This window comes from Strongylocentrotus purpuratus, unplaced genomic scaffold, assembly GCF_000002235.5.
Source record: "Strongylocentrotus purpuratus isolate Spur 01 unplaced genomic scaffold, Spur_5.0 spur5_scaffold_6, whole genome shotgun sequence".
In the NCBI taxonomy this organism is placed as follows: domain Eukaryota; kingdom Metazoa; phylum Echinodermata; class Echinoidea; order Camarodonta; family Strongylocentrotidae; genus Strongylocentrotus; species Strongylocentrotus purpuratus.
The window spans coordinates 46,676,643-46,701,413 of NW_022145612.1; the positions used below are offsets into that span (position 1 = coordinate 46,676,643).

The 24,771-nt window shown below is 39.0% G+C and overlaps 1 protein-coding gene across 2 annotated transcripts in view; it reads right to left on the reverse strand.

The window, feature by feature from the left end:
• LOC105445458 (ATP-binding cassette sub-family C member 9-like) overlaps positions 1-23,775 on the reverse strand; it is a 39,633-nt gene extending 15,858 nt beyond the window's left edge. Inside the window, exons 1-16 of one of the 2 annotated variants that reach the window (XM_030972988.1) lie at positions 23,394-23,775; positions 18,087-18,201; positions 16,971-17,588; positions 15,186-15,428; positions 14,266-14,460; positions 12,340-12,498; positions 11,499-11,654; positions 10,589-10,723; positions 9,328-9,490; positions 8,549-8,589; positions 7,363-7,641; positions 6,800-6,985; positions 1,765-1,843; positions 1,210-1,315; positions 792-890; positions 78-243 (exon numbers count right to left, since the gene is read on the reverse strand). In XM_030972988.1, the coding sequence (XP_030828848.1) occupies positions 78-243; positions 792-890; positions 1,210-1,315; positions 1,765-1,843; positions 6,800-6,985; positions 7,363-7,641; positions 8,549-8,589; positions 9,328-9,490; positions 10,589-10,723; positions 11,499-11,654; positions 12,340-12,498; positions 14,266-14,460; positions 15,186-15,428; positions 16,971-17,555 (2,592 nt within the window). In that variant the 5' untranslated portion in view covers positions 17,556-17,588; positions 18,087-18,201; positions 23,394-23,775. The remainder of the gene's footprint in view (positions 1-77; positions 244-791; positions 891-1,209; positions 1,316-1,764; positions 1,844-6,799; positions 6,986-7,362; positions 7,642-8,548; positions 8,590-9,327; positions 9,491-10,588; positions 10,724-11,498; positions 11,655-12,339; positions 12,499-14,265; positions 14,461-15,185; positions 15,429-16,970; positions 17,589-18,086; positions 18,202-23,393) is intronic. The other variant, XM_030972987.1, reaches the window with a different exon arrangement.
• Between the last annotated feature and the right edge of the window lie 996 nt (positions 23,776-24,771).

Below are 24,771 nucleotides of genomic sequence, written 5' to 3' on the forward strand. Positions count from 1 at the left end.
TTTTGCCATCAAGATTTTGGCAAATTTTGGGGCTCCCAACATTTTAGAGGGGCTTTAATACGATTCATAACAATTACCAGAATGACAATGTTTCGACCAGAGTATAGCGCTCTTGCCACACTGACTCGCTGTTTCTGCCCACCGCTCAAGTTGATACCCTTCTCACCGATCTCCGTCTGGTCGCCAGCTGGTAACATGTCAATATCGGGCTTCAGGGCGCATGCTCCAATCACTTTACGATATCTGAGGTCGGATGGGAAATTCAGTGAAGGGAACAATTCATCAATATTTTTTTTCTTTAAAAGATTTTAGGATGATTATTTTTCAAAATATATTCTCTCTGCCTCCGCGAAAAAAACTTTGACCTGGCATGTTAACACAAACAGACCTACCGCAAAACAAGACCTACATAATATTATTTTGTATCTCAATGATCAAGGAGATGACACAATATTCTCTAGGAATTAGGAAAAAATGCATGTAATTAACCTATGCTCTCTTTATTTCTTCCTTTTATGATTTTTGATGTTTTATCTCACAGGAGATGGAAACTTATTATGATTATTCAAAGAGAGTACAGAGAGAAAGGTGAGAGAAATGACAGAGAGACGCAGATATCTAATAGTTAAGACCTATCAGTATTTCAGACGAATATCCATAGGTAATCTGCGGGCTATTAGAAGATTACGTCAATAACCGAGAGGATAAATTGTTTTAAAAACGACAACAAAATAAAAAAGGAACAAAATTATACAAAATTGTATTCGGATTTTTAGTTTTGGTAAACTCACTTGGAATCCCTGAGCTTTTCTCCGAACAAGACGTTGTCCTTCAATGACGAGTTCACCAGCCATGCTTTCTGAGCGGCGAAGGCAATATCGTTGTGTGTTCTGTTGGGACAAAATAATTTGTATCATGGTATCTGATTGCAGCTTGCGTCTGTAGTGTTTTTATATAACTGCCATGTAGTCATTTTACTTTTTCCCTTTCAACAACCTTGTTGCCGTAATTAACATTTGGTAACAATGGTTTGTGTTTCTAGATGGGCCAATCCCGGGCCAATCATGGCCTTCTGAAACCATGTTTTCCTTATCTTAGAATTTTATTGACTCTTGACCCCCCCCCCCCCCCCCCTCTCCGAGCAATTTTGGGACCCCTACCACCCCTCTTTCCCCATCTCATAATCCAGAATTCCATGAACTATATTACCTATTGAGTTGTACGTTTCCGGAAAGTGTGGTCATTTCTCCCATTATCGCCTGCAGGAGAGATGATTTCCCGCTTCCAACAGTTCCGACTATCACTGTAAGCTTACCTGTCATGATGGATATTGTTGATGAAATGAAAACAAACTCACAAAAAACACATGACAGCCAAATATTAAATCTATTCATTAAAAATAAAATGTAGATATATAACCACGGGAATGACTTTAAAGGTACACATTTTAGAAAAGAAGATTTGAGGTATGACCAACAGAAGAAAGTGAGAAAGGGAAAACAAGAGTTCTGCTGGTAGAGTTACAAGGAAAAGGAAGTAAACAGTGTGGACACTTTGGGGCTGAGGGATGGTAATGATAAAGAACACGAATATCTAAGAAACGAGGAAACTTGAGCAACTGATGAATACGCCTTATAAAAGATCACCACCGGGAATAGAGTAACGGGGGTTCAAGAAATGAATATAAGAATGACAAGCAAGGAATCGCGAGCAGCATGCAAATCATTCATCAATACAAATACTGAGATATAAGAATCAAATTACCAATCGGAATATCGACGTTTATATCGTGCAGGATAGGGGTGGAGGCGATGGGGTCCCATGTAAAATTACCATCCGTTACCTGCATTAAAGAAAAATAACGACATCCTCGATAACCTAATTATCGTCATGGTGATCTAATGATTCAAATCAAATTATTTTACCAATATAACAAATGTAAAAATAATAATTGCTTTTGATTCAAACTATTGAGCAGGAATACTCTTTCCCAATAAAATGCACGAAGTGACAGATCGAGGCATACTCACTGGGGGAACAAGAAGCATTTAACAGTGACGGATTAAGAGGGCACTATCCCTGACCCCCCCCCCCCTTCTTTTAAAACCCAATCGCGCACACTTTGAATTCACTAAAGAAAGCTATGCCAATAATTGTGGTTTCGAGCTGCCTTTTCAAACAATAAACCAAACTAGATGGAACTTCGACTGCGCGCAGTCGAAAATGATGCCTCCGTCATAGAGCAATTTTAGAAACCAAAACAGAAGAAATTTTTAAAATTCCAGTTCAATTGTAATCCATTAACAGGTTCTCAGAATATCGTGATTACAAGCAATTTCTCATATACATATATGACCCTTTGATCTTTGACCTCATGACCCTAAAATCTACTCAGTTCATTGGCTCTGCAAGATGTCCTGAGTTAAATAGTAATCCATCTGTCAGTTCTAATGAGAATGCTTTCACAAGCTATTTTTGCATACATAATGAGCCAATGACCTTTGACCTTTGACCTTATGAACCAAGAATCTACTCAGTTTATTGGCTCTGCAAGATACATAAATGAAGTTTGGCAGGAATTCATCAATCTGTTCTAATGATTGTACGATCACAAGCTATTTTTTGCATACATAATGTGCCCTGTGACCTTTGACCTTCGACCTCGTGACCCCAAAATCTAATCAGTTCATCGGCTCTGCAAGTAACATACATGACCTAAGTTTGGCAGGAATCCATCAATCGGTTCTTGAGATAACGCGATCACGAGCTGTTTTTGCATACATAATGAGCCCTGTGACCTTTGACCTTTGACCTTGTGACCCCAAAATCTAATCAGTTCATCCGCTCTGCAAGATACATACATGACCAAAGTTTGGCAGGAATCCATCAATCGGTTCTTCAGATAACGCGATCACGAGAACGAGACGTACGTACGTACAGACGTACGGACGGACAACCCGAAAACATAATGCCTCCGGCTACTTCGTAACGGAGGCATAAAAAGGCACCCGAAATTTCACTACAATTATGTTTTGTCAGAAGTCTTCCGCGCCCCCCCCCCCCCCCCCCCCCCTCTTCTTTACAAAACCATGGATACATCCCTACAAATATAGTGAGACGTTTGTTAAGCTGCTAAAGTGAAAACTCCGCTAAAGTGTAACCTGCCGCCTAAGTTTTTGAAAAAGAAATTCACTTCAGCGAACGGGCTCGCGGCCGTAGCGGTCGTGATGCCGGCGCACGTTCGTTGTTCGTGTACGTCTGAAGCTAGCTAGCTGAACTGAGGCCAGGCGCACGCGTGATGAGATCTAGAGACTGACCGTCATGCGTTACCACACTATGTCCAGCATCTACATCACAGTTACTCATCTGCCCATCCAGTTTTAAATAGTCTTTCTACATTTCATGGAAATAGTATTAATACCGTTTTCAATATGAAATCTAACATATTGCTATTTTGGTGCCTGCTCCTTATCTTTGTAAGGAGTCGATCAGATCAGTTTTTCCCAATTGTTATCATCAATATTGGTCTGTTTTCACTTAAACTTGGATACCCCTGTGGATGTATTATAAGCAACAACAAATTTGCCCCTAAAACACTTCTGCTTTAGAGAAAATGAATAATACAAAAATTACAGGTGCTCCCCTGTCCCCCCCCCCCCCCGCCCCCCTGTGGCGCCGCCCATGGCAGCAGGTTACACTTTAACATCAGGTTAATTACACTTTATAGCAGCAGGTTACTCTTAAGCAGCAGGTTACACTTTTGCAGCAGGTTACACTTTAGCAGCAGGTTACACTTTAGCAGCAGGTTACACTTTAGCAGCAGGTTACACTTTAGCAGCAGGTTACACTATAGCAGCAGGTTAGACTATAGCAGCAGGTTACACTTTAGCAGCAGATTACACTTTAGCAGCAGGTTACACTTTAGCAGCAGGTTACACTATAGCAGCAGGTTACACTTTAGCAGCAGATTACACTTTAGCAGCAGGTTATACTTTAGCAGCAGGTTACCCTTTAGCAGCAGGTTACACTTAAGCGCCAGGTTATTCTGTTGGGGGGGGGGGAGGCGAATGGACGTGCAATGAAGGAAGGGGTGTCTAAGAGGGATTTCCCCCCCCCCCCCCTCAGAGTTTAAGTTTTGTTTTCAATTGATGCATAAATTGCTCGATTTGGTGCATAATTTTTGCCAAAATAAAAAGAAAACAGTCGTAAGTTCAATTAACAGGAACAAGAACGCAAGGGGAGGGTGTGTCTGAGGGGGGGGATGTGCCCCTTCAGATGTGATTTTTTTTTTTGAATTGATGCATAAAATGGCTTGCTTTGGTGCATACTTTTTGCTTTTAAGTTCAACTAACAGGAACAAGAAGGCAGGGGGGGGGGGGTGTCACCCTATTTTTCAGAAGGGTTGTTATAGATGAATTTGTCGTTTCCATTGAACAATAAGCCATAAGGTGTAGGAGATAACAGGGAATAATTTGATTTTTTTTCAGTTGGCGAAAGGTTTTTCATCGCAAACCAACGTTAAACTTCCGGTAATGTGAATGTAATAATGACGCGTCTAAATCTGATCGCCCGATTTGGCTTGCTTTTTTCTCTATTTTCTTTCTCCTGACCTTTCTCCTTCTTGTCCCCTTCCTTTTCTTTAATTCTCCTTCTGCTATAGTGTAACCTTCTGTTTTAGTGTAACCTGCTGCTAAAGTGTAACCTGCTGCTAAAGTGTAACCTGCTGCTATAGTGTAACCTGCTGCTTAAGTGTAACCTGCTGCTAAAGTGTAACCTGCTGCTAAAGTGTAACCTGCTGCTATAGTGTAACCTGCTGCTATAGTGTAACCTGCTGCTATAGTGTAACCTGCTGCTATAGTGTAACCTGCTGCTATAGTGTAACCTGCTGCTATAGTGTAACCTGCTGCCAGGGGCTGCGCCACAGGGGGGGGCAGCTGCCCCCCTATCATTTTGAAAAAGGGAAGAGGAGGGGAAGGAGAAAGAGGAAAAGGAAAAGAAAAGGAAAAGAAGGAGAATTATGGAATAGGTGAAAGGGTCTTTATTCGTGTGAGACAGAAAGGTAGCGTGAAGAGAGGAGGGAAACCTTTGGGGAGACCGCTTGTGTATGTCGCAGAGGTAGTTGACGTTAATCGGCAGAACTTTAAGTATACAGTAAGTGTACGTCCTGCCAGAGTCACAAATAAGGTATCAAAATATGCTCATCTGACAGTAATTCAATGCCTGTACCCACTAAGCTTCTGAGGGCTCCACCCCTTGATCCCCGCCGAGAAATGTTCAGCGGGGCCTGCATATAAGAGTGGGGTGATGGGGATTTGTTCGTCTACCCCCCCCCCCCCCACAAAAAAAGAGGTTTTTGTCATTGCCGGTGTTACCATTACGTACCAATATTTGGCTCGCATAATTTCAAATTTGCCCCCCCCCCCCCCCCCCACCCCCACCTCCCCGAAAAAACCTGGATCCGCGCCTGGCCTCATCAGTATTTATACTGATCTCCCTGAGGGCCCTGCAATTACCCGGTTCAATGGATTCAGGCTTACCCGCACATAATGTATGCACATTCTTCACTCCCTTGGGAGCATTCCAGCCAGGCGTCATATTTTTTTCAAGCGCACACTTGCTAATCTAAGCACATTAGCTTTCGCATCTTACCGGGTACCCATTAATTAACACCTGGGTGGAGAGTGGCAAATGTAGATCAATGTTTTGCCATGAAATTTGTGGGGCTCCCAAAACTTTAGAGGGGCCTTAAACACCTGACATTTTCACAGACATTATTCTTTTACCGTGAAACAATCATGTGGCCATGTGGTTGGTTAGAACCAAAGATGTTTGAATTTATACTACGTTTAAAACGGTCAGCGTATCAATTGAGCTTTCCCTTATGTTTCTGAATGTATGTAATGAACGCATTATAAACACAGCCCCTCTAAAGTGTTGGGAGCCCAAAATTGTCTTAATATTTTATAGCAAAATTTCAGTTAAATTATATAATGATGTGAAAGAGGATGTCCTTCTGCAATGATTTATACAACAAATATGTTTGAAGACGAATTTGACGAAGGAGTGCCCAATAATTTATTTAGGTTTGTGTTGTACGCAGAAAACCCTAATGTTGTACTTTCATCACTATATTCGTCTTCATAAACATGTTTTGAAAATCCATGCAGAAGTGTGTCTTAAGGGTGTCCATCAGCCTGGTGTCCATCAAATTGTTGGGCCTTCCAACAATGTAGAAAGGCTCTATAAAGCTCGGCTATAGCAATTAATAGATAGAAAGAAAAAGGAAGAAGGAGATGAGAGAGACAGAGATAAAAACAAAAAGGGCGGTGGAAGATATAGAGAAAGAGAGAGAAGGATAACGAGAGAGAGAGAGAGAGAGAGAGAATGAGATGAGAAAGAGAGAGAGAGAGAATGAGATGAGAAAGAGAAGGAGAGAGGGGGGGTTATAGAAGTGAGATATATTAAGAAAGAGAGGAAGAGAGAGAAAGAGAAAGAAAGCAGAGATAAAGGAAATAGAATATAACTAAATAAATTAAAAAATCGAGACATTTTGTCGCATATTTTCATCACGAATTTCACTACAAAGTTTGTGATTCGCGATGTCCCTTCAGAGCCACTGGTTCGCTTGTGTTTCCCAACAAATTACGGTTTAGCGTGTGCTCCTCAACGGTTCCACTGTGTATCAGTGTGTATATAGCGTATCCGCTGAAGTGAACCTTTTTTCAGTTTCTTAGGCGTTAGGTTACACTATAGCGTGAGGTTACACTTTAGCAGCTTCACAGACGTTCGAATATGTTACCCTGATAGCTACGTCATTAGGAAGTTCTTCACAGACTGAAGTAATCATGCTGCCTCTGGAGTCCACAGATCCATAGGATGTGGTGCTGGCTATGAGCGGTGCCCGGTCAGAGTCTGGGAGCTCATCCTCGTGGACCCAAAAAGTCTTCTTCTCCTTCTTCGGATGTCGAACCTCCACCTCTAAGCCCTGGGAGTAAGACATCGACAAGGATTCAGTTAATTAATTTATACTTGCATTCTCGTCTTATAAAAGTGGTTGAAATACTATTACTCTCTGAGTTTCAACATCATTAATACGAGAGCAGAGAAATTGAATATATTTGCGAGTTTAGAGCAGCGGAAGTTTGTTACTTGGATTTCGATTTTACATCAATACTCTAGGGTGAATAATATATTATCATTTACCTGATCAGTATCTTCGGACTAAAGCATAATTATGTCAATTGCGCCAATTGCCAAAGAATACACCTTAAGAATTTGAAATTATACTCACGACAACAACACAAATGCCATATTGTTTTTCATTCTGTTTCCCATAAACCCGTCACGCACAAGTGAACTTACATTTTGGTAGCCGACACTATATCCATTTGACGCCGTACCCTTCCCGTTCGGAATTGTGGTCTCAAAATCTTTTCCATCGTCATCGCCGTCGCCCTCGATCTCCGGAGCGAGGAAGTAGGTCTTGAGACGTCCGCAGCTGACGAGGCAGTTGACGAAGAGATTGATGACGAACGGGAGAATGAAGAGGGGAGCAACGATCTGGTTGAATAGTGAGAGGGTTGTGAAGGCGATGTCGGGGGTCAATGGTTTCCCAGTGATGCTGGTGTACGTTCCGAAGGCCTGGAAGAAGAAAGGGATTAGGTAGATACAAATCTGACATAAGCCACATTAGCAGTTGACATGTAGCATCATCATCATCATCATCATCATCATCTTGATGCGAGGAGAGATTGATCATAATAGCTTTTGGGGGAATCAATGTCTTAAAGCCCCACTGCACTACTTATAGCTACTTGCGCCCTCTATAATAGCAAACAATGCCTAAGCGGTGACCGTTGGTCCCCACGGTTCTTATGTTAATTGAGAGCTGATTTGATGAGATAACCACCTGTCAGTGACCATGCAGGGATGTCTTATCCCCCCCCCCCCTGGCTCACCTAGTGCAGATGGGCTTTAATGTAATTTGCATAGAGACGGTTTGATTATATTAAATTAAATCAAATCGTTCAGACCACCAGTGCTTATCCATTCTCATCTCAAGGGAATCAACTGCCAGAGGTCCAGAAGAGAACCAAATGTTCGTGTCATGCGGTAAAAGGGTATATTCATCATTAAAAGAATAGTAGGTACACATCGACACACAGTACGCATCTGAAGATAATTAGACAGGATCCTTATTAATCCACTAGCCATAGTCACACTGGACAGACAGAAAACAAAAGAATAACAGACCGAACAAAGTATTACCCCCCAAAGGATAACAATTCGTCGGCTCTCGATCGGTGAGGAGTCTTGGTGGCTGGCGTATAATGTTGTCGTCAAATACAAAGAAATAAAGAGAATCAAAGTAAAAGGTGATCTATGTCCTCTTGAGTATATAGCTACAGAAATGGAACTCGTATCAAACTATGTAGAAGCATTGAATTAGCCCCAGGGTGGAAACTACAAGAGATGACAGCTTGATCGAATGCTATGCTAATAATGGTAACATGTCATTTGATAAGCGAGTAGACAACATTTGACTCACCACCAGCGCGACGATAACGGGGACCCCGGAGTTGATAACAACTGGAGAACAAAAAAAAAAAATGCATTTTGAGAATCAACTTTGTTTAAAATAATAAAAGCATCAAAATACTGTACACATCAAAATTATCTATATTTTTCTACTCGAAAATCGTTTGTTATTGACACTAAATCCCTTTTATAAATGAATACCGTATCGGGAGGAAAAAAAGTTGACAACAATTATAACATTAAAACAATGGTTTATTATAACATTAAGACACGATCAAATCTAATATCTTGAGAGATCTACACTGGTTGCCCATTCAGCTACGGATCCGCTACAAGGTGATTCTAATCGTTTTCAAAGCTCTCCATGGCATGTGTCCAGAGTACATCTCAGTTTTGCTCACACCGTACATCCCACCAAGGCGTTTGCGGTCATCTTCTCAACACCTTCTCACCCTCAATCATGGAGCCACAAAAACCTATGGTGACAGGGCATTTGCATGTGGTGGACCAAAACTTTGGAACGCTCTCCCAGTGTCGCTACGCTCCATGACTGATGTTGACGTTTTTAAGAGAGCGCTGAAAACTCACCCTTTTTATGAATGCTTCGAGTAATTATTATGTAAACGTACATTGTACATTGTAAAGCGCTTTGAGAGGGCCTTCGGTCCTGAAATGCGCTATAAAAGAACGAACTATTATTATTAGTATATTATTTGGATGGAAATCACCTTCATGTAAGTCGTTTCTAAGATTAGAATGATGTAAAACAGTTAATGTGAGAAAACTTACAATTGACTGAAATAACGATGTACATCTTGAAGATCTGTGCGAGCTCTTTCTCTCTTGCTTGTTTGATGAGACCATAAAATAACTTCTCCCAACCGTAGATTTTCAGAAGCTTAATACCCTGTAGCAGCTCGTTTGATAGTTTCATTCTTTTGTCAGCACATTGCTAATGACAGAGAAAGAATAAACACACAAGTGATGATACCTTTGACTAAAATTACTTTCTATTCTGTAATCTGGTAAGTTTCCCAGATGGTTCGAAATCGTGCTTTAAGTTGTTCATTTTATATGCAAAAAAAAGAGGATATGCGAGATGCACAAGTGAAATCTATATTGATTTTCTTTTAAGATTACGCTGAAACCTTTCCTTGCAGTTGAGTGGGTTCTGAATATTTATTAACCGCAATAAGTCACTTAAGAGATAGCACTTATCCATCTTTTACACTGTATCCGGACACCTACCCCCTGGACATCCACCACCTGATAACCATCCCCAGTCACTACCCCCTAGGACAACTACCCCCTAGGACAACTACCCCCTAGGGCAACCACCCTCTAGGACGATTACTCCCCGGGACAACTACCCCCGGACAACTACCCTCTAGGATAGTTGTCCGGGGGTAGTTGTCCTAGTGTCTGGCGAGTAGTTGTCTGGGGGTAGTTGTCCCTGGGGTAGTCGTCCTAGAGGGCGGTTGCCCTATAGGGGGTAGTTGACTGGGGATGGTTATTCCGGGGGTGGATGTCCAGGGGATAGGTGTCCTAAAATCCGTTTACACATGAAGACGTCCCACTTTGTGCATTTTAGAATGATCACTGCCAAAGAGATGGAGGTGGTTCACGAATACTATGTTTGCTCTCTTTAAAAAAATCTTCCACCTGTGTATCATAAAATGTACCGCCAGTGCATAAATGAATAATTTTTTTAATAGTTTTGTACGAATGACTTTTATCTGCCTATGCGCAGATAGTATCTCTGAAGTGGCTTAAAAGTATATTGAATTACTATATAAATGGACATATAGTTATGTAACTATGTTTTAACCGATATTCATTAGAACGAACTTATTGAGTTTCTTTTGTTAAAAACATGATTGGGGAAATCTTTCAATGAAGGAAAGAGAAGAATCAGATTACAGAAAGATATTATTACTAATTAGGCTACTCGGGATAAATGATACTCATAATTGTAATGACCCTCTTCATCTTAATCATCATTGCATTATTATCGAACAACGAGATGAGAAAGCATTTTATTATCCCATACCAGAACTTTCTTAATGATTCCAGCAACTGTGACACCAATCTTTATCTGGATTGGAATCGAGAGAAAGAAGAGACTTGATGCGATGAGAGCAGGGTAGCCCATCTGACGATAAAGAAGAACCAGAGTGATGATAATCTGAAAAGGGAATTGAGTAAAAAGAAAGACATACTGAAAATATCTACTTCACTCAATCAACAAAATAAAAGCACTATTTCCAAGAAATTGTTGTTATCGCAAAAAAGATCTAAATGATAATAATAATACTATGCAGCTTTTATATAGCGCTTAATACATCTCGGGCGTCTCTAAGCGCTTTACAGCTATACTATTACCACCGTCATTGGATTCAGTGCTTGCCCGCACAAACTGTGTGCACAAACTCCACTCCCTGGGGAACATTCCAGCCAGGCGTTACTTGACGCTCAAAAACTGTTTAACCAACAATGACGGTCGCATCCTACCGGGTAACTATGGTAATGCCCAGGACTCAGTAACACCACTGACAAAGAAAGATAGGGAAGTGATTAACTGCCTCCCTGTCATTTTGTGGAGAGAAAAAAAAGCGTTATATCCGTTTCATCCGAGGCGTCATGACTTACCTGACGCAGGACCGCGTCTGCGTCACTCTGGTGCGGTTTTTGACGCACCATAAGACGTAGACATCATACAAAAGAAAACAAATATGCTACGAACTTAACGGTGCACAGTTGCGTTGAATTTCTGGAAAATATACTCCATGTATTTTCCTTCACAGACTTGAATAGTGTAGTTTAGCTAACAACATAATCAAAATTATGCCGTGTGTGCAACGAGCATAACTCTAATGGTTTCAGTACGTCATTAAGTCAAATCAAATGAAATGAAAGAGACGGAATCAAAGTAGGCGAGTTTTGCAAATGTGTTATCCTACCTTCAAAGGTACCGCCCAAATCTCGTTTGATAACTGGAAGAACATCATGATATTGTTGGCATCGACGGACATGTGGTTGGTGATCTGACCCATGGTCATCATCCCACCCGACATCGCATACGTTGACATCCTCATCGATTTCCAATACACCATCGTCTGACGAGGTTAAAATGAACGCGGGAGACCATGGATGGTGATCATGGTGGAACAAAAAGTTAGAAAATTAGAGATCGAGGTATATCATGGAGATGTCACTTGCCCGACCTAATTAAATCCACTTTGTGTGTATCTATCAAACTACACGAGATATATAATCTCAAATTTGTTATGGCATCTAAAACTATTATTCATAACAAAATTAATTTAAACCTATCATACAATTATCAAGGGTGGCAGTAATTTAACTAATATTTCGATTAAGTCGTTTGAGCCGCAGTATATGCACTATTCTTTTATGCTCAATGAGTAAATCATAGTGTGAATATCATATCATTAATCCGAATAAATCGTCAATAATATTTCTAACTGGATGTGGCCGATGTAGGGGAGGTTCAGGTAAACTTAGGTTAAATTCAACTTACCCTTTTTTGTGGAGGGGGCATATTCACAACTTTGTTATCGATTTGCTCACCCCCCCCCCCCTCCCTGCACACCCGCCTCATTTTCGTTATGGATAACAAATTTCTAAAGTCATCGTCAAAATCTTAACATTCCCAGGACCCTCTTTATATCTTTTAGGCAATTTTCGGCATATAAATCTGGTCTGAAAATCATCTCTCAGAAGTGACCCTCCCGCTGCCCCAAACGCCCCTCAATTAAAAAAACCAAACTAAACTTATACCTGGATCGCCGAACGAACATGTAGACCTTCTACTGAGACAATGTATTGGTAGAACTGATCGCAGGTGTGACGTATCAGTGACGACACCAACACGGCTGCTACCAGAATGTAACCGTTAGCAAAGAACTCTGAAGGCGTCACCAAATGGGGAGTAACAATCTGAAATTAAGTCATAACAATGATAGTATGTCGGAATCCTTTGAAACATTTCCATCACAAGTACGTGTCCTGTTATCTTTTTTTAAATGCGCATATACCTATGCAATTATGTTCCTAAATACTATTTAGGTAAAGAGGGGGAAAATAGCTTGATGGATAATGATAGCGACCGATAACGTTTGAATGTAAGAACTTAACAGATTGCTCCCCAAAATGCACCATTTCTCTTACAATGAAAAAAAAAATTGAACTGTGAAGAGCCATCTTAAATTTCTTATAGAAAATCGTATCCGATGAAAATTCAACTTGATATAAATGGAAAACTGAATGAATGTAGAATACAAATATAAAGGATTACAAAGTATTTACCCTTTCATTACTGTACAAAAGCAAATTAAGAGGTTATTTTCCGCACCCCTTCAAATTACGGGTCAAAATGCGTCAAATTTGCCGAAGTTACAGTGACGACATATAAACATGTGGACACAATCGGTTAGTCTATACCGTGTGAGTCAAAAAAAAGTTTACACCTAGAAATTTGCTAATTATTTGTAAAATCATCTATGAACAGAAAATTATTATACATCTTATGAAAGAGTGTTTAATCCCCAATCATTTGGTACCATTTTTGTGTGGTATGTGTTCACGCTCGGATGAACAGGTGGCATTGTTTGCGAGAGTGCAAAAATCGACTTGCGCCAAAGTGATGCCTTCAGTATGTATTATGTTGGGATTAGCGGAGTGAGAGAATCGATTGAATTTATCAAATGAAATGCATTGCATATGTTTTTTTGCAAAGGGCCAAGTCACACACACCCACACACACGCGCACAAATGTTCGTTGATATTTGATATTCGATATTTGATATGTGTGGCATGATTAATTTTAGAGGTGTTATTTGGATCTGCAAAGACCGAATTAATACCCAAATCCCAATTGTTTTATGCAAACATCACACAGGCAACTTTGGCGCAATTTGATATTTGCACTCTCGCAAACAATGTCTCCTGTTCATCCAAGCGTGAACACATACCACACAAAAATGGTACCAAATGATTTGGAATAAAACACTCGTTCATAAGACATATAACAGTTTAATGTTCATCGATGATTTTTTTTAAATAATTAGCAATTTTCTAGGTGTAAACTTTTTTTTGACTCACTCTGTATAGCTGAGGCGATGAACCGTGCTTAATTAATGCAAAGTCATTGTGAATATACGTACTCCACACAAATGATGTCATCAAGTCGATAGCAAGTTTTTAGGTCGACAACTCTCATTTTCAAAGCTTTAGATTTAGATTTTTCAGAGAGCTGTATGATACTCCTCTGACAGACACTAAATTGGCATATACTTGATATTATTGTCATTTATGGCTTATAAGCTTTCCGTTGATATATAATTCATCCATTTCATTTTTCAGTTCGGATATGGTCTTTAAAAAGAAACATATGTGTTTAATTTGCTACATTAGTATCTAAATCAACACTCATTACGTTAGTATCATAATCAGGCGTTACTTTTTTATTATTTATTTTTAACCGTTTTTTAGAAAAAAATGTTTAATGAATAAAACAAATATTAAAGCATTCAAAATATCAGCCAAAAGAGGGAGAAAGAAAAAAAACTAAAAAAATAAAAAGATTTCCGACCGACCGACCCATGTTTTGGCACCTAAAGGGCAATACAACATTTTTTTTTAGGCCTCATAACAGTTCTCCCATTCTAAAATATTCCTCTTTTTAGCAGATTGGGATATAGTTACCTCACGCTGAGCATCTTCAGGTAAATAGTACGTATTGGTGACAAAATTCACAATTCCGCTGATGGACAGAGGTCCAATGAATGACAATAGATCTCCAATGATCTTGAGGAGACCAGCGAAAGCAATCGTCGGGCCGTATGTAATACACATCACCTTGAAGATGTTGAGCTGTTTACCTGACTGACGGCATTTCTCCTGAATACGTGATTTTGTTTTAGGACACAGGATAATTAACAAATAAACATAAATATATGACTAGAAATATCAAATGCACATGATAATTTTCATAGTTGTGAGATTGACATTATAAGTTGGCGGTGATAATTTATTACGGTAGTTGACTCTCAAACACAAATAAATTTTCCCCATGTTCTCTTTAATGATAGGTTACTACTCAACGTGAAGCTGAAAATAAACGTTCGTGATAACTTTACTTTGTGAATGTCTACTGGTAAACAAACTCTATAGACCAATGATATTCTACTATTAAACTTACTTATCAATTTCGTAGACGTTTTATATACAATGTAGGATTTAAAAATATAAGTGAAATATCATATTGAAACAAAATTTGCTATCCCAGTACTGTATGATGCCGGCCGAAACATTTTACGTATAAATACAACTGCGATGAATACGTGAAGTTATTGTTTTCCACTTTTATATCATTAAACATTCTGAAGGAGGATCAATCTCTACCTTTTCGCTTTCGTACAGTTATCTAAGCTGTTCATGTTGTATGTATATTCACTTTTCAATTTGGTGCAGAAGATTCAAGATTCAAGTTTTATTGTGCACAATATTATTACATACTGTTTCCCATTGGTGTTACAACATATGCGTAGACATGACATTGTCTGCGTTGAGCAGAAGGGTGTTAACTTAATGAAACAAGAATGGTTCAAAACCAATAACTTTACCTTTTCTCTGTCGAAGACTTTCCTGAACCTCTCATGGTTGTATGTCGACGTGTGAATCTCGGGAATGCTACCGAGATCTTCGACCTCGATGATCTTCTTGTAACCAGCCTTGAAAAGCCAATTCTCCCACCAGAACGTCACTTCAGAGAGAAAGGACGAATGCTTGGACAAATACTTCATCTTCTGCTGTCTCAAGTCAGCAGGGAGTGCGTCAATGGATGACTCGAAACAACATATCGTTTTCTGAGTGAATATAATATAGATGAAATCATACGTTGCAAGTGTATCCTTTTTACAGATCGAGTTATTACGACAGTTATTACGTAATGCCCGCTGCACACGAGGCGCCATTTGCTGACGGAGGGTTACGTCAATGACTGCGTCAGCGGTCTTTGACGTCGAGTGACATGGTGCACGAAGTAAATGCGACATGAACAGCGCAAACACTGCATTGATTAACGATGCATGCTCTAATTGCCCATATGGCTGAGTAATGACGCATCGTTTGCAATGGGCAATAGCTTGATTGTTAAATATTTTGATAACGTTAACAACAATTAATATTAATAATTTCTCCACTCCTGACAACGGATAGTCAACCTGTTCAAAACGTCGAGCCACTCCCGCCACCCATCCTCTCCAAGCGCCATAGTTTTCCTTACAACTATAAGCTAAGAAAGATAACCAACAGTCTTTTTCAAGACTACACCAACAGTCCTTTTCAGGACTACACACCCTCAAGAAAGATTACCGAGAGTCCTTTTCAGGACTCCTCAATCATCCCTCTCTCTCTCACATGGTGCACCCGCAAGCCTACTGTATAATAATTAATATAATGTAACATTGTTGGCTAAAGCCCGGCGTACAATAGGCGACCCTCCTGCGATCAGATTTTCGTATGAAAGGGTGGTTATATTAGATATGGAATCTAAATAACCATTTCCGCCATGATTTAGGTTCTTAATAAAGAAAAGAATATTAACAACCGTAAATTTAATGCATTTACCTAGTCGACATTAAATCCGAATCGGCTTCAAATTGTACATAATTCTGGTCTGACGTCAGTACGAATATGAGCCGATTTGGTTTCCCCCTCCAAAAAAGCATGAAATCCCTAGAAATTTAGATTGTTATTAATCATATGACTATTCAGATCCTGGGTCATTAAAACAAGTTACATGTTTGAATGTTCATATAAAATGCTTTCACAAATATTTCCAAAATCAGATCGTAGTCACATCGTTTCGTGTGCGCCAGGTTTTTTTACAGCTTGATGTAAAACCTACACAAATAATATATCATTTGCAAACACTCCGCATTGGAATAGCATAGCCAGAAGTCTTTTTTCAATGAGGGATGGGGGAATGTGGATTATCCCTTTTCTGTCGGGGCACGAGAGGCATATTGACTGTTCATTTTCTTTTTGGGTCCCTTTGCGATTTTCGTTGATGAAACGTGGGGCTAGGGAATGTCTGTAGTAGAAACACGTTTCTTCAACCAGAGCATATTTTTAGTGGACAGCGACAGCTAAGTAAAGGTACATCAGATGTTCAAATGGAAATTCTCGTATAAAAAATACCCAGACGACCTTCTTTTGTAAATTTCGTTTCAAACAGAAATAGTTTTGTTAAGGAAACAGAGATACTTGTTTTAAATTGTTATGCGATAAATACATGTAGAAGCTGAATTATATTGATTGAGGTCATTGTTTTCCCTTCGTGCCTTTCTGTAGAATAGATGCAAATAAAATAAACGACTTGAATGTCGTCATCAAAGTATACTTACGACAACAAAGTTGAATTCCACAATGAATAAAATGCAGTATATCACCAAGAACACTATAGTAACATCATATCGAAAGATGTCGAGTTTGTACGTTCCGCTATCGCCAATTAGATCGTCGTTGAGAAAATGATGCAGGCGATATGACATGGTTACTATGGATACCGACCAGAACAATAGAAGTAACCACGACAAGTGTTCTGTCCGTCTCTTCTCCAAGAAATGGTAATATGAAAGGGATATGATTCCAGAGAGTAGAAGGAAGGCACCATTGAGGTACAGATAAGGGTGGGGATGGTCGCCCCCCTTTCGGAAAGATTCCTCGCTGAGTATGCCTTCGCCGATTGCAGCGAGAGACACGGCGATAAACGCTAGGCTCATTATCCATCTTATGGAATGCCCGGGATATCGGAGGAGGTACGGGGTGGCTTTTCCTCTGACGCAACAACATCGGGTGATGATAATGGTGAGGATGGCCAACACAGAAAACGTTACGGGTGGGACTGAGATGATGGCGTCTACAACACATTCTTGATTCGACGTTGAGGCGTTACTCCCACAGAACCAATTCCATGCAGCAGAATCCATGGCAACGTCCGGAAGGTCTTCAGGTAAGGGCGGCTAGACACAAAGAAAAGGAAGAAAACTCGTTGGTCAATTAAAAGTATGACAAATTAAAAAAAATACATAGTAGATTCCGAATAAAACTTGATTTGACACATTGCAGTTTTTATCCAACTTTTAAACATAATAATTATTTGGACTTTATCAAGAAGTTCAACTTACACGTTTATAGCGATGCTCAAACGACCGCGGTTTGACAAACAATATTATACTCCACTGTTTGTAGAGAAAGACATCGTTTTGGTAAACTGTTTCCTCACAGGGTAGTTGTCAGTAAATCGTCATTTTTTTAATTGGAAATAATATGATTGCTATAATCATAATATACTGCTCACTGCATACTGCAACCGCTTGAATGTTATACGTGGGTTATAATTATGTTGCGTAACATTGTACACCTTTATAAAACGCATCATAAAATAGGTGGGGCTATGTAAGGTCACGTAGGGAAACATAATTGTATACCCTCGTTAATAAGGTTAATGAATATGTTACCTCACAACAGTATGCACACAAAATTGCTGTAGATTACAAACTGTCTGCTGTTAACGCTTGGCAGGAATACGCAGTGGGCATAAAATATCATGTTCCCTTTAAAATATCAACGTCTCTGAAAAAGAATAAATGGAATAGGGTCAGGATGTTTTCTACGTGCTAATAATATGCTTAAACAATACCCGGCTAGCATTTTTGTTTTGTTTTGTTTGTTTGGCCTAACTGCTAATAAAGCATTGTATGCTTGTAAGTTAGGTAACCATGTAATGTACCACCGACTTTAGGTACTCTCCGAGGGACTTGTAATGAGGGTAATTACCTATTAAACCAAAGAGCACTAGCGCATGGATCGACTTGGTTTCGAGTCCATGGACCTCCCAGCGACGGTACCACTGGATTACCACTGAGTCATTGCGCTTGTAACAGGTTTATCTCATGTATAAGAGCACACTTATTGATAACGTAAGTTGAGGCACAAGTTAGTGTACTTACGGTATGCCACATAGGTTATACAGTGTGAGTCAACAAAAAGTTTACACCTAGAAAATTGATAATTATTTTTAAAATCATCAATGAACAGTGAATTATACTATATTTTTTTGTACTCAGATCAGACACTGAAAGTACTATTGATATTTCATGCATCACGTGACCATGACGAAGCAAAGTTTTAAGATGAATCACGAAGCGCATTCATATTTAGAGAACGTTAAAGGTCTAAAATGACTACGCGAAATGTACTCAATAGTCAATATCAATACGATTGTATATTATTACAATGATTCTCCTTTGTAATCGCAAGTTCTATCCCTTGCATGGTTACTTTCTTCTCGTTTGATCTTGGATATAGATCATAAACCATATTTAGGCTACATGATCTGATGCATGCTAACTAACGTCTTACGAAGATGTCCCGAAAATTTCGCACTGTCGGCACTGTGTTTACACTCACGTTGTTTGCAAAACTTCTTTATTATTTATACATTCAGACCAGATCTATTCTCCTCTTTTGTAGGTAATATACAATGCGTCCAGACTGAGACACGTGTGGTGAATGGGTAGCTCGCCTCGCGACGACTAGATTGGGTTTTTCAAAGCGGTTATTTATTCTTCCTTGTTTGGTTACGATCGGGCTTACGACCCCCACCCCCCCCCCCCCTAACCACACAACACACACTACTAACACCAACATCGACACCACCAACACCAATATCACTACCAACTCCTATAGAGCACGGCATCTTATCTCTGTTTAAATATTTTGCGCTCTTTTATGCCGATCTTATAACTTTTCCTTCTCCAGCAAAATTAAGCACCCCAAAATAGTTTGAGCATAATTAGGCTTTATTTGTTGGATGTCTTTAAGTCATTGTGCCGTTCTCCATCCAGCTAATTTCAACACAGAATTATGCGTCAAAAGTCATTGAGTATTTAAGAAGCAGAACCAATAGAAACATATAGTTGTACGTTTGAATATGCTCCTTCGATTCGGTAATAAAGTGTAGGGCATTATAAACGGTATTATTTAAAAAACAGCATTACGATGTGCCCGACGCTAGAGTTCGCTGAAATCAAGAAGAAGAAAAAAACTCTCTCTGCACATTTTCAAACATGATGACAAAATCAAATTCCATGCAGACCTATATACAACAAAGTACACGACTATAATATTCAATATCAATTTTCCGAGTAAACTGCGTTGTGTTTTGGTCATACAGGCCTTCAAAACTAGCAACAAGGGATTTTCTTTATAAATTAAAATTATGTATCAAAATTATCGTTTATGAACATGATAAAACTGATTAAGTCAAATAAGACAATTGGTACAAACATATTACGCCTGTGAGGCGAAAGCAATTGCTCAATAAAACTGTATTTGATCCTTAAAATGAGTCGAATTGAACTAAAAGGCAAGTAGCTAACTAAAAAAAAACACAAGAAATCTGTTGGTGTTGATGGTATATCCACATTTTTCTTGAAAACTTGTGTAAACGAATTGATCGAATCTATAACATATTTAATTAATAAGTCGATTTTAGATGGTAAAGTACCAACATCATGGAAGATAGCTAAGGTAATCCCTCTACATAAAAAAGGGGACAAATCAAATCCTGATAACTATAGTCCAATTTCTCTTCTTCCTTGTATTTCTAAAATCCTCGAAAAAATCGTTCTAATTCAGCTACTTAAGTTCATTCAAGGTAACAAAATGTTAGTACCTGAGCAATCAGGATTTAGAGCTAAGCACTCAACCACAACGGCATTGTTGAAAGTGCCTGACGACTGGCTCCAAGCCATGGATAACGGACATTATACCGGGGCGGTATTCATCGATTTACATAAAGCCTTTGACATGGTCAATCACGAGCTACTTTTATCTAAGCTAGCTCGGCTTGGTATAGTTGGTAAATCTTTGGACTGGTTTTCAAGTTATTTGTCGAAAAGAAAAATCACTACTTTTTTAAATAATACATTTTCGGATGAATATTCTATTAACAACGGGGTGCCCCAGGGGAGTTTGATTGGGCCAATTCTCTTTGTATTATTTATTAATGACTTAGCTTCTGTATTTGACAAATGTGCTTTTCACTTTTATGCAGATGATACTGTTTTATATTTCTCTGATAAAGATCCAAAAGTTGTTGAGACAACTTTAAATTCCGAACTTACCAAAGCTAGTAAATGGATGAATAGAAATAAGTTGAAAATAAAATGTACTAAAACTGTATGCATGTCTTTTGGAACAAAACAAATGCTAGCAAGGCACGATGTTTTAAATTTAAGAATTCAAAATACGTATATTAAAAATGTAGAAACAGTAAAATACCTTGGAATTATTATTGATAAAGAGCTTAAGTGGAATTTTCATATTGAACAAATGTGCTCTAAAATTGGTAAAATGATAGGTTTTCTTGGTAGACTGAGACATTCTGTAAATGAATCTATTTAAAAATTGTTTATTCCTCAATTATTCTTCCCCATTTTGATTACACCGATATAATCTTGCAGTCTGCCCCCCAAAAATATCTAGATATGTTGCAAAAACTTCAGAACAGGGCAGGAAGAATCATATTGAAAATCAATCCATACTCTCATATTTCCACTTCTCATATCCATGAAGTTTTAAATTGGAAATTACTAAGTGTCCGCCAAGAAGAACATATATATATTATGATGTACAAAAGTTTAAATAATCTTTTTCCTGAATATATCAAACGTCCCATACCAATAAAAACAGACAGGTATTTTTTCCGTTCTATAGGTAATCTAAGTCTCCCTAGACCGAAAACCAATAATTGTAAAAGAACATTTTATTACAGAGGAACTTCATTGTATAACAAATTACCAGCTAATACCCGTAGTGCTTGTACGATTCAAAATTTCAAATCCAATCTGACAATTTTTTTCACAATATCTTCGAAATGTGCTCAATAATCTGTTTACCTCTCTTTCCTTTTACTTTATTTGTTCAGGGTTCGTGCGGTTCTGTATCCCTTATAAAATCCACTGAATTTGAATTATAAATGTAAATTGAATTTATTAGACCCGAAAATATATTATACATGTTCAGTTATATCGTTTATGTTTTGTTTAATGTAATGTTTACATTGAATTTATATAAATCTTATTTCCCCATGATTGTATAAAATATCTGATTTTTATGTATCAGCTCTTTTATCCGGACCCCATGGAAGAACAGGCGTATTTTGTTAACACGCCTGAAATGGGCTATCCGCCGTATATCTCATTTATGTATGTATTTGTATGTTGTGATGATTTTATACGGAAATAAAAACAAACAAACAAACTGAACTATAAGGTTATATGATTATACACATCAATAATTATCGACGATTTTATATGAATGACCCTTTTTGTTCAAGTATTAAATAACGCTGTCATACCAAGGAGGATATTATTAGCTGGTATCTCTTTGGTCATACCCCTTCCATTTCAACTCGACGCGGTTGCCTAAACAACATATGATATGACCCGGGGGTGTTTCATAAACAGTTCGTAAAGTTACGCATGGCTTTACGAACGACTTGTATATGAAGTGCCAGATAGGATGCCCACATTTTTTTCCTGATATTTCCAATAACCTCAATTAAATTATGGCAAAAAACATACTTTGCATTAAAATGGTTGTTATAATAAGAATGTTAATCTATATCTGCACAGTTTAACTTAATAAATAATAATCAATAATGAATGAGCATCCCATTTGGCTTTTCATATGCAAGTCGTTCGTAAAGTCATGCGTAACTTTACGAACAGCTTTATGAAACACCTCCCCGATAAACTTTGTGAAGTTCATGTCGGTTATATCCTCTGCACTACACACTCATACTCGTAGTCATACTCCCAGCTCAGCGTTGAATATTTCAGTTTAATGACAGAAATCTAGGGCTACTGTATGATCGAGTTGGTCCCTAATAATCATTCTTGGAGCAACCACAACAGTTGACCAGATGAATTGGTTGAGCTAATAACACCTTAGCGCACGCTAACCCTAACCCTAAACCGAACCCCCATTCTGGGAGTTCATTGGACGAGTGGGCGTTTGTTGGGCGTTCATTGGGCGTTCATTATTTTGTAGTGCATTCTGCTTATTTGAGGATATGCGCCTCCGAGAGACTCCACCGAATTTACAAAAAAACAAAAGAAAAAGTTATTTCGATATTATTTATTTATCAATCATTAAAAAAAAATCTCGGTAATGTTGACTACGCTGACTGCTATATGTATGGATAACATAACTTCTTCTTTTTCTTCAAGATAATCTGCCTCCTTCAATACTGAAGATTCTTGCAGATGCCGTATACTCGGCCTGATTGGGGTGTGCAGGTGGACCATTACACCGGGGTTTCCCCCTTGTCTTATACGAATAGTGCAATGGGTTCTTAATGTGCAAGGGTGGTGACTCTCCTGTACACGGGGCCTCCATTTAACATCCTATCCGAGGGACGGAGTGTTTTCCACTTGAAATAACCTGCGTCTATGAACATCCGCCCCCAACGAGTCACGTATATGTTTTGCCGGTTGAATGGAACTCGGTTTATATACTCGTTTCCGACAAGGAAGGAATATAAATATATTAATTGCACATTCATATTCATGCACCTAGCGAGTCATAGCAGGAAGACGTTCAATTTAAGTGCACTCGTATTACTAGCCTGTGCTGTTTCACACGAATGTTAGGAGTTGCGTACCGTAGGTGTTGCGTATCGCAACTCTGTGTTAGGTTAGGTATATAATAATATCTTTTCTGTACGTCGGATAAGGAAGAAAGCAATATATACTCACAATTCACGAGGTCGGGTCGCACATTATACGATCTAAACACCTCCTGATCTAAAGCCAGAGCTTCAAGCTTCGCCACAGTATGTCAGATACACTCACAGAGATCCCTATTAGTGGAACTCGAAGGACAAACAAAATGAATGTTCCGTCGAGCAAGAATGGGTATTCAGGTAACACTGGGAAATTGTCATCCTTATAGGTGCTTAGTATACCGGGTATTCATGCCATTGTGCAGAGGTCACGGTTCGGTAGCTGAAGCGTAGAACGAGAGATGGTCGTGTATATAGTGCACACGATGTCGGGCAAATGGAAAAGAGACGAAAAGTAAGAGAAAAGAAAGAGAGGGGAAAGCAAGCTATAGTGGAAAGTCAGACACATTGGCCCGAATTCACAAAGCAAGGTTTGAGCTCAGATCAAGGTTTGAGCTCAAACCTCCTTTTGTTTCGCCAAACCTCCTTTTGTTCTTTACAAACCAGGTTTGTAAAAATCGCGTAAAACGCGTCATATGACGTACGAAAACCAAGGTTTGTCGACAAACCTCCTTTGTGAATTCGGGCCATTAAGGAAACGATCTATGGAAACTATTGTGATAAGATCAAGGGAAGAATAGTTTTGGGGTATTTTGGAATCATAACATCATGCATGTTCTAGCAGCAGGGGAATCTCTATGTCAAAGCCAAACGCCCAATAATTCGAGAATCTCAGTTTAATATAGGCAAGGGGCGCATCTGTTCTTGTCATCATGAATGGATGTGATTGTTGATTTGTTCTTGAATGAGGTAGAAAGTTGAAGATTCTAGCCCAGAATATCGAAGTATTGCCAAATCAAGTCCATGCAGACACACGAAAGTTTTTGAAATTTTGAAAAAGCGGACCCATGTTAAGGAATATTTGTGAAAAAGCGACCCATTTTAACGGTACCCCACTCCCCGTATGTCTCAATATGTTAGTCCCACCCCCCCCCCCCCCCCCCACGCAGTGCGTGTCAGCTATTTACTTCACCTAATTCATTCTGACTGCGATCGGATCCAGGTTAGAAACCTATTCACGTCTTTCGGATGGTGACGTAAATAATCATGTCTGATTGATACACGTTCAAATTAAAACCCAAACACTCACACACTTAAACAGACACTCACTATTCATGAAAGCACCTCCACCACTCTTGAATAGTATAATAACACTTCCCCGTGTGTATATTATTTGAGGGTCATTTGAGCCATGGTTAATAGATCGGTTTACTAGCATATTCAAATTTATGTATGTTTCTTTCCTGGGGACCTAGTGACGAGTTATCCCCTATCATTAACATGTTATTAATGAATGTACTCTACAAAACAGTCTACATACACTGTCGCTCACATAGTTGGAATATTTTTGT